The sequence below is a fragment of the Suncus etruscus genome, chromosome 3 (genome assembly GCF_024139225.1).
Source record: "Suncus etruscus isolate mSunEtr1 chromosome 3, mSunEtr1.pri.cur, whole genome shotgun sequence".
Lineage (NCBI taxonomy): Eukaryota > Metazoa > Chordata > Mammalia > Eulipotyphla > Soricidae > Suncus > Suncus etruscus.
Window position 1 is genome coordinate 1,560,788 of NC_064850.1, and position 10,202 is coordinate 1,570,989.

The 10,202-nt window shown below is 50.8% G+C and overlaps 1 protein-coding gene across 1 annotated transcript; it reads right to left on the reverse strand.

The window, feature by feature from the left end:
* Window positions 1-4,259: 4,259 nt before the first annotated feature.
* Window positions 4,260-9,861, reverse strand: OTX2 (orthodenticle homeobox 2). The gene is made up of 4 exons (XM_049770467.1): window positions 9,648-9,861; window positions 8,861-9,076; window positions 7,833-7,984; window positions 4,260-5,885 (listed from the first exon to the last, which is right to left on the reverse strand). Exons 1-4 carry the CDS (start codon window positions 9,649-9,651, stop codon window positions 5,265-5,267), a joined length of 993 nt encoding a protein of 330 aa, XP_049626424.1. The 5' UTR covers window positions 9,652-9,861; the 3' UTR covers window positions 4,260-5,264.
* Between the last annotated feature and the right edge of the window lie 341 nt (window positions 9,862-10,202).

Below are 10,202 nucleotides of genomic sequence, written 5' to 3' on the forward strand. Positions count from 1 at the left end.
AGGGTCCCGCTGAGGGCATAAAAGTAGGGGGAGGGCGAAGCTTTTCAGCACTTTCTTCTCACCCCCTCACCTCATACTAGCTGGGCTTCTGGGGAGCGAGCTGTGAGTCTCCCATGCTGGTGCAACATCCACGTCCGTCCGCTGTGCCCATCACTCGTAGGTCAAGGGGCAATATCTGGCTGCTAAAAACTGTCTTTGTTTTCTTGTTTAAACGTCTGTGAACATATTCGAGTGGAGTCAAGTAGAAGAGGAAATGCCTAATTCAAAAAGTCCCCCACCCAATCCCCAAACACCATCAAGCAGATGCAGTTTCAGGGCATCAGGACACTGTTCCGGGAATTCCTCAAATGCTGCTTTCCTCTTCGTGGTGCTGAAAACCGGCCAGGTCCAGCTCCTGCACCCTGGAAACTGCAGGGGATGGGAGAATGCTTTTCTTTCTTTCCTTTGTTCTTAGTTTCCCCCCACCCCACCCCAAAATACCATACTTCCTTCCACCAAGAATGGAAGGTAAAGGGTGAGGGGAGATTAAGGAAGAAAAGTGAGTCAGAAGCGTCATGCTGTTCCGCCTTTCCCTCCAGGAGGAAAACAAAATTCGAAGCCCACCTCCACCCAGAGAGCCTGGCCTAGCTGGCTCCTCAGTGGGACTTACTCCACCGTCGACATCAGGTTGGTTTTAACATGAAAACACACTGTGGGTAGAAGGGGAAGTCTTAAAGAGTCTTTTAGGCACGAGGACCTCCCTATCTTGTGGAGCCTGCCAGTGCTGGAAGGCCTTGCAAATCAATCCAGGCCAACCTATTCCAAGGTTGCCGACAGAGCCTTCCTTCAGACCCTAGCTGGGTTTCATTTCCACCGAACTGCCTGCGTCCCCCAAGGCGGAGGATGGGTGCAGGGGAGCCTACCCTTCCCAAAGGATGCCTCAATTTCCTTTCTAAAATCAGGATTTAAGAAACTCACTGATTTTCAAGTCTCATGTGTTATTAACAGGCGGTGCGGAATACCCGCTCTGAGCAACCCTGTACCATGTGTCTCAAGGCATCGGAGCACCACGGTTTCACATGTAATGTTAATTCTCTCCGAGACAAATCCAATCATCTGTGTGGATTCAGAGCCGGATTCCAAAAAACATTGGGGTGGGTTTGCATTGGCTTTTCCATCCTCCCTTTCTCCATCCCAGGGGCTCCCCGTCTTTTGTATCTTGCTAAGCCAAGGAGCAACATGGATGACTAAGGGGACAGTTGTTCATCGGGACACGCTGTGGAGAAGAGAAAATCAGATGTTCTGGGCAGACAGATGTGAACTGTGGCTTGGACCCCTCTGAAGTCAGCAAGAGACTCAGCACCTTTCTCAAAGGTCTGGAGGGCAGGCAAGAAGGAGGCCCCGATCCAAGCCGAGCCAGGCTGGGTCTCCATCTCCAGCTTTTGGGGCGATTTCCTGCCAGGTCCAGCTCATTTGAGAGGGAAGCGCCAGGTCTCCAGCCCCACTGCTTTGTGTCATTCTCTTTTGCATGATAAAAACACAATCTCTGAATGCAAGAAACCATCACCTAAGCGGGCGAGCTTAGTTTTGGGTTTCAGCTTGGTGGGGGGCGGGTAGCAGCGGGAGGTGTCCCCGGGTGGGATAGATGGGGGTTCAGACCTGTCGGGTACCCGCCCGGGACTGGCCGCCGAGCGCCCGCTTCTGGCTAAGTGGAGGCGCCGCCGGGCCTTGCGGTCCAGGCCTGGAAGGTCTGCCCCTGGAAGGGGCTGCCTGAAGCTTTTCCCCGACCCCCCAAAATGCTACCCACACACTTTGATCATTTAAGAGAGTGTGTTGGCCAAAGGCGAAGACAGAATCCTCTTGCGTTATAAACGAAATTCGGGGAGATGCAGGAAACAGAACGAAGCACGAGTCACCAAGCATCCCTTCGGCCCCCCTGGAAAGCCTCCAGGCCGAGCTGAGGACCCAAGGAGGGTTCGAACCCCTCCTTACTCAGACTCCTAAGTGCGGCTTTCCCCCTAGGAACCTCTGGGTCTAATGGTCCCTTTCGGGGCGCACGGCCACAAGTTGGACGGGAGCTCGGGCAAGGCAAGTTGAGACCGAGTTTCTGCAGCCCTGAGAGCCCCTCTCCCAGCACCCCGGGTCTTCCTCTCATCCGCTCCGGATTTTCTTTCCACCTTGGGCTTAAGGTCGCCCCCCAAACAGGCACCCCCGACACCCCGCAGCCGGCTCTGGCCTCCCCTCTGGAGCAGGCGGTGACCTTCCTTCCCCAAGCGACTGGCACCTCAAAGAACCAGGATGCCTGGCTTCGGGGTGGCCCCTTCCCGCCGCCCCGGACCCCCAGGGGTGCACCGGGGTTTTGAGCCCAGCTGGGGCCAGATCAGTGCCGGAGGGTGTGAACCCCTAAAGCTCATCACCCCGCAGGGCTGAGAGTGGGGCGCAGAGCTGATGCAGAAGCGCCCACCCCTCTCCTCCGTAGCGGGCAGTCGGGAGTCAGAGGTCTGACGGGGGTGGGGAGCTCAGGGGCATCTGTCCCCCCATCTCAGTCCCTCCCTGACACCCCGGGGTCAGCAGCTAGCCCGGCACCCGCCTAGGCGCGGGCCGAGGCTGGGGCGCACAGGAAAGGGGAGATTAGCGGGGCCCAAATGGGAACCGACCGACGGGAGGAAACTGGCCATTATCTGCAACCTGGCTAGGAGAGCCGGAACTGAATCGCCTTGATTGAATTTCTCGCCTTATCTGTCGGAGAAACACTCCCAAGGTGAAATACAAAGGGCCGAGAGGCTTGCAGGGGAGAGAGATAAAGGTTTGGGACCACAGATCTGGATGCAGAATTTGGTCCCACACCCGCTCCTCACCCACCCACCCCCAAGAGTTGCTGAAGTCTTACTTTATCTAGAAGCAACTGGGGGGGGGGGGCTTCTTCCCCAGACCTTTGGAGGTCCGTGTCTTTTCAGGACCAAGTTTTAGTATTATTTATTGTGTCAAGTTTTAGTTGGATTTGATTTTATTAAGGCGCGCTGGGCCAGGGGAGTGATCAGAAGTCCCTCCTGGTCTTTAAATTTACTCTCAGCCGCTGTCCCAACCCCGTTGGTCAGCAGTGAGAGAACTTGTTTGGCCCCGGATTCAAGAGATTTTAAATGTGTCTCCTGTTAAAAAAAAACAAAAAAAAAAACGCAAAAGGAGATGGTGCCTGACCCTTTGTAGAAACACCCTGGAAACTGGGACTTGTTAGGGATCAAATTCATTATGGTCTGAGAAAGGCTGCAAGACCTAGACACAGATCCTGAAAAATTAAAGCCAATTCTTTCAGGCTTCGTCGTAAGCTATAGGGGTGAAGATTAGTAGATTCCGGAAAATCTTGCCATCAAGTTTTGCCCAAAGTGTTCGGTATAAACTGTTCATTCCATGTTCTTTAACTGTAAAACAAAAATGATTTATTGGTCAAGATTCTGAGGCTCAAGAGAGCTCAGGACAGTAATATTAAATAGCCAGAATTTAAAATGTGCGCACGAAATGGTGGCACTGTTTGCACGGAAAAGGCTGCCCTCCAGACACGAACTTAGTTTTGAGCAAACTCAAGAGCACAAGAGTCAAAAATAAATATTGCTTTTAACCGTGATCAATAGGCCCACTTGTCTTTTCTGGTGATTAGTTTACAAAATGAAAGTACAACTGAGAAGGGACATTTTTTTCCAGCACTTTCTTAAAAAAATAAAAAACTGACCAGGGTACCTTATGTTCAACTACTGAAATTATAGGTTTTAAAACTTTTCTGAAACTCTTTTGTTCAGAAATCATTTCTGCCTGAATTGCTTTCAGATTCTGATTACATTCCCTCTCCTGTTTACCTCAGATTTGGGGGGGGGGGGAGTTAAAAAAATTCCCTTAAACAAATAAAAGCATAGAAACAAGGAATTCCTGTCATTCTCATTTTCTCTGGGGCACTACAGCTGTGTTTTCTGTTGTTTTGTTTTCTGTCTCTGCAAATGGACCAATGCTAAAACAGACCAAAACGTGCCTAAGAAATTGTTAGGCTATGCAGCAAGAAGAAAAGTGAGGAAGAAAAGACGTTAACAAATTTTAGAGCAGACTTGATGAGTCAGAAAGTTTCCTTAGCACAATCATTCATAGCTCCATTCATTCATAGCTCCTCCAGAACAAAAAATTTTAAATGAACGTTTTCTTCTCTGACCTAAGATAAAGATGGCCTGAGTAGGAGAAGCTGAATGTGGTTTCTCCTTCCTAAATAATAGTATAAAATTAAGCTGGACCAAAGGTTGTGCTAGAACCATTTTAATATAATTATACATATCTGCCAAATCCAGAAGAAAAAAGGTTTATGCATATATCTTTTCCAGTTAACATCTGCAAGCATAAACAACAATGATCTCAGTTTATAAATTGACCAAAGTCTCTTTACTGCTAGGCTTATCAACAGTAAATCACAGATGAAATAATGTCCTTTTGTTTTTCCTCTCACACTCTTCCAGCAACATTTTGTTGTCAAGTTTCAGTGCAGGGCACCTCCAGTCAAGGGGAAGCTTTTTTAGCTAAGTACTCAGTTGCTCTGATTTTTGCTTATAATTATAACCTATTTAATCACAGAACTCCTGCAGAGGTGTAGTTCAAGGTTGCATACAAGAAACAGGAGATCACAGTTTTGAAGTCTAGCACAGATTAAAAACCACAGATGTACCATTTATATAAGACACACACTGATTGTCTCTTAAACTACATATTGACTCCTTATGGACATTTCTTTTAAATAAAGTAGTGCATCTAGGACAATCAGTCGCACAATTCACACAGCCCTGAAAAGTTCTTTCAGTGCCAACTACCAGTTGGTCATGAAACGTGAGTGAGCTCGAGAACTGTCCATTCCTAAGGTTCAACCAAGGATTGGCTAAAACGTGGAAACACCTGTTTCAGAAGGCCGGGTCCTCTCCTTTCTCCTCACAATTGAGTTTTACTTTTTGGTGTTGTCTGGTGGCACGTGGCTAGAATGCTTGTGATCGCTTTGCAAGTCGGGAAAAACCAATGAGCTAAAACACTATGACAGCATCTTAAGGTAGATTGGCTTGTCCGGTTCAGGTTGCTCGTGGCAGGCCCTGGGAGGCCCTTCCTGGCTCCTGCTACATTGATCTCCTGGAACATTGATCATGGATCGGAAGATGAGGCTGAGCTTCATCGCATCTAATTCTTTGAACCAATGCCTGGCTAAAACCGGAATGTCCAGCCCAGTATATTGAAAAATCACCCACAAAAAGAGGTTCGACAGGTCTTCACAAAACCTGAAATTTCCACGAGGACGTCTGATCTTTATAATCCAAGCAGTCAGCATTGAAGTTTAGCTTCCAGGAAGCAGTCTGGTCCTTGTAATCCAAACACTCGGTGGTCGAGTTAAAACCCAAGCCTGAGGCTCCGTATCCCTGGGTGGAAAGAGAAGCTGGGGACTGATTGAGGTGGCTGGTGACGGCATTGGCACCCATGGGGCTCAGTGTGGCCCCTGGTCCTGGCAGCTGGTGGTGCATGGGGGTCAGGTAAGATCCGCAGTCCATGCCCCCGAAGTAGGAAGTTGAGCCGGCATAGCCTTGGCTATACCCTGAAGCCTGGGTGTAGGTCATGGGGTATGACCTCTGCATGCAGGAAGAGGAGGTGGACAGGGGATCTGAGAGTGGGGAGATTGAAGCGGGGCTCCAGATAGAGACTGGAGCACTGCTGCTGGAAATGGCCGGGACTGAGGTGCTAGAGGGGGGAGTGAACTGGCCGCTGGCTCCGCTCTCCGAACTCACTTCCCGAGCCGGAGAGGTCTTCTTCTTGGCCGGTCGAACTTTGTTTTGACCTCCGTTCTGTTGCTGTTGCTGCTGCTGCCGACATTTGGCCCTTCGGTTCTTAAACCACACCTTGAGAGAGAAAGACACTTCTTTTACATGCTGTCACTGACTCCCAAGGAACACACGTGGCTCGCAGTGGCTAGATCTGTCCTTGACGGATTGGTGAGCACACCATCAGTCTTTCCTACCACCCAAAACCTATATAGGTAGAAAAAGTTAAGAAAGTCTAAAAGCCCTGCTTTCCACTTAGCCCACATTAATAAAATTTAAGTTAATCACCCAGCACCCAAAACACAGAGCTAAAATATTTCCATCTCATTTTCCCTCTCAAGGACACAGACACTTAAGACTGAAGCTATCAGAATATGCTGGTGAGTAATAGAATCTGTCTTTTGGAGAAAAGCACAGGTGAGGAAGATTGTTATGCAACAAGAAAATTCAGAGTTCAAAGCCCCATCAGCCAAGAATAACTGCTAGCATAAGACCATAGGGGTTCCCACCCTCCACTGTTTGTGTCTACTCAATTCACCCCGCACCCAAAAACTGAAAGGAGCAGAAATCCTGCTGAGCAAGGAGGTCTACAAGCTAGTATTGGTGCAGAGCTTATCGATGGGAAGTGGGATGACTTGTCTGTACTGATTTTAGTGAGCACAGACTTCATTTCCCATCTGACATCAGACACTGCCTTCAGGCTCGTGCCACTCACTAAGCAGCTTCTTCCTTCTGTCTGATGGACCTTGCTGGTGGAGGCCCATAAACCTCTGCTGACAATCAGGAAAATTCTTCGCCAGCTCAATTCCCATTCAGCAATGAAGGAGCAAGTGTTTGGTCTGTGAGGGATTTGAGAGAAACGCCAGGACTAGCTGGGCTCCATGTTCTTAGCAGCTCTCTTGAATGAGCTCTGTGGTCAATTCTTACTAACTGGCACAAAGGTTGTCAGGAGGCTGACCATAGCACCAACTCTCAGAGACATTTGTTTTCTACCATTGAGAAGATTTTGGTTCAAGCTTCAGAGGAAAAAGAGCACACCACCTCTACCAGACTATTTCCAGGTCTTAGGCCATTCTGTACTCCCTGAAGAACCAGTCCAGATTTGAAATAAATTCTTTCCTCTCTGACTTAAGGTCAAGTTAAGAGGGACTCATGGAAGTAAAGGGGTGCCACGGGGAAATTAGCTAGTATATACCTTATCTACAAATGACTCAGTTTGCAAAATCTCTTCAATCTCTTAAGCACTTGGAGAAGAAACTTGTGTGTGTGTATGTATGTATGTATATATATATTATATATATATATATATATATATATATATATATATAATAATTATTGCACTTGGTAAGAAGAGCGCCAGAAGGTTTTAAAGCCTGGTTCTGGCCCCCAACTAGAGTGTGATCTTGAGAATGTCATTCGCTCCATTTTTTTCATTTTCTTTCACTCCTAAAAGTGAAAAATGAGGGATACGATTGTGGGGGATAGTTTCCCACAAGGGGAAAACAGAAGCATTAAAATAAAACAATTATTGGGTCTGGGGAGATATTCTAGAAGGTGAGGTGCTGTCCTTGCATGCGGCTAACCTGGGTTCTACCTCCAGCCTCCCATAAGGTCTTATAACTACTGCCAGGGGTAATTCCTGAGTGCAGAGCCAGGAGTGACCCCCTGAGTATGGCCAGTTGTGACCCCCAAACTATAAATAAATAAAAAATAGATAACTGCTGTCTTCAGGCTAAAGATTTGAAGACTGCTTGTCACTACACCTCAAAAATCACTCTTATCTTGTAAGCTGGGCCTGCTGACCCTTTAGCTTATAAAACTGGATGGGAAAATGGGAGGCAGAAAGGGGTCTTCACGGGAGAAATCAGACAAACAAGCAGCCCGAAAATTACTCAGAGTTGACTGGCCTCGATGCACTCAGTTGGACCCTTCCCTGGATCTCTCTCCTCTCCCTGTCCAGGCCACAGCATGCAAGGAAGGGGCCGCACGCGTGGGGAAAGTGGGGCTCGCCTGCCTCTGCCCTACCTGCACCCTGGATTCAGGCAAGTTGATTTTCAGCGCCACCTCCTCCCTCATGAAGATATCGGGGTACCGGGTCTTAGCAAAGAGAGCTTCCAGCACGTCGAGCTGAGCCCGGGTGAACGTCGTCCTCTCGCGGCGCTGTTTTCGGGGGGTGGCTGCGGGACAAGAAGCCCAGGGCCCTTTAGAGTGGGGGAGCAGTGGCTCAGTCAGGGGGTGTCAGCGGGTGGGCTCCGACTCCCCTCCGCTCCCATCTCCCTCCATCCCGTGGTCCTCCCCTCCCCACTTTTCAGCCCCGCCAACCTCCCTACCCACCGCTTTCCTCTCCCCCTCTGGACCACCCCTAGAGCCCAGCTCCACTAGGCACCCAAGTCCGGGTCCAGCCGGAACGCGGCCCCCAAAGCTAACAAATGCCTAAGAAGTGAAATGGGGGGGCGGCTGGGGGCGTCTCTGGAATCAGCCCCCAGAGAAGTGGGTTGAAGTGAAATCCCAGAATCCCGCAGACCTACAGAGGGACCCAGAGGCCACACAGGCGACGCTGCTGCGGCCCTGGCTGGCTCCTAGGACCCGGGGGCCTTTGTTCCCCAACTTGAAAATGGGCCTCTGGCCCTCCGGCCCCTTCTCCCCAAGGTTCTGAAGCAATTCGCAGGGGGAGGCAGAAGCCTCCACTCGGGACAGGCCGTCCAAGGGGAACCCTGGAGGGCCAGAGGGAAAGTCCCCTGGGATGCGGGAGGAACTTGGGAGAACTCGGGTACTTGGGAAGACCCGCTTCCAGAAGCTTCTGGCCAAATGGCCCAGGGCACGAAGGAGCTCCCAGCAAGACCCCACCTACTCGCTTCCCAGCAGCCGGGGTCCCTCCCAGGGCCCCGCACCTCGGAGGCCAGCCCCAGCACCTTCCTTCGCCCCAAGGCAGCCACCGCTGGGAAGTAGCCAGAGGCTGGGGCGGGGGTGGCGGGACCACCGCACCCTGGGGCGCTCGGGGACGTGGGCCGCCCAGATCCCCTGTCCCCTTGGGGCGGCGCGGGGGCACTTACCCGGGTACCCCACCGAGGGGTGCAGCAAGTCCATGCCCGAGGTGGTCAGACTCAGCCCGTTGACGGCGTAAGGCGGTTGCTTGAGATAAGACATCATGCTAAGCGGGCTCGGAGGCGCAAAGTCGGCCCAGAGCTGGGGGACCCAGCCGGCAGGTCGCGCTTGGCCCGGGGCGGACAGATTCGGGGTCCTGGGTGGGCGGCTGTGGCGTGGCGGGCCTAGACGAGGCAAACAGACAAACAGGTGCCGGCTGGCTGCTTCGGGGGCGGCGGCAGCAGCTCCCCCGCTCCCCACCACGGCGTCTCCAAGAGGCGAGCTGGGCCGGGCAGAGGCTTTTAAGGGCCGGGCAGGCCCACCCTCCCACCCACCCCCACCCCCACCCCCACCCCACCCCCCACGGCTCGGACCTGGACGGGATGGAGACCAGATAAACCTGTCTTCCCCACCCCCACACCAAACTTTTTTTTTTTTGGGTGAGCACCCGAAGAAAGTAATTGCACTCGGCCTCTCCCCCACCCAAAGCACAAAACCCCGCGCCTCCCGTGCGCACGGCGGGCGCATTCCTGGCCCGCATATGCAGAGCACTCCTTGGCTGGCACCAGCTAATTGTCTCAAACAAAACTTGATTGGGGCCATTTGCAGAGACAAAGAACTCTTTGGGCTAAATAAATAATGCCGATAACAAAGCCCGTGGGTGAGAAACAAAGCCACAATTCAAGAACTACCTCTCCCCGGCCTGTAGCCTTTCCAAGGCGGATTTCAATTATCTTAGCTTTTTCTTTTTTTTACCCATTTTCAGCTGCTGGGAATCTAATATGTCCAGGCATTTAACTTCGAAAAACACCAACTTGCTAATCGACAAACTTGCGAAAACTGCTCAGCCACTATTCTTCCACATTGGAAGTCATTTCCAGTCATCATTTTCACCTAATTAGTAGTCTGGGTAATTAGATTTCGAGGTAAGTAACAGATTTATTAGGGTCCTGGAACCTTGATTATACGGGGCTAAAGACGAAGGCTAAACAAACAAGTATTTAACTTTTAATCGACATCCGTCAAATATTTAAACATCAAAAAAAAAAAAGCAGTATCGAAGATTGGCGGGGAGGGCTGCAGCAACTCGGAAGTACGAGCTAGAATCTCACCAATTAGATAATGACAGCCCCCCACCCACATTTGCAAGCAGAAAGGCTCCGCGTTAGCGCATGCAAGCCGTTTCCATGTGGAGCTTAATACGTGGAGATCGCAGGTTCGGGGAGGCAAGTTTTCGGGCATTGGGGGCCTCGGCTGTTACAACAGTTTCCTGTGACTTAGCTCCCTTTTGCACAGTTTAGTTTTGCCTTT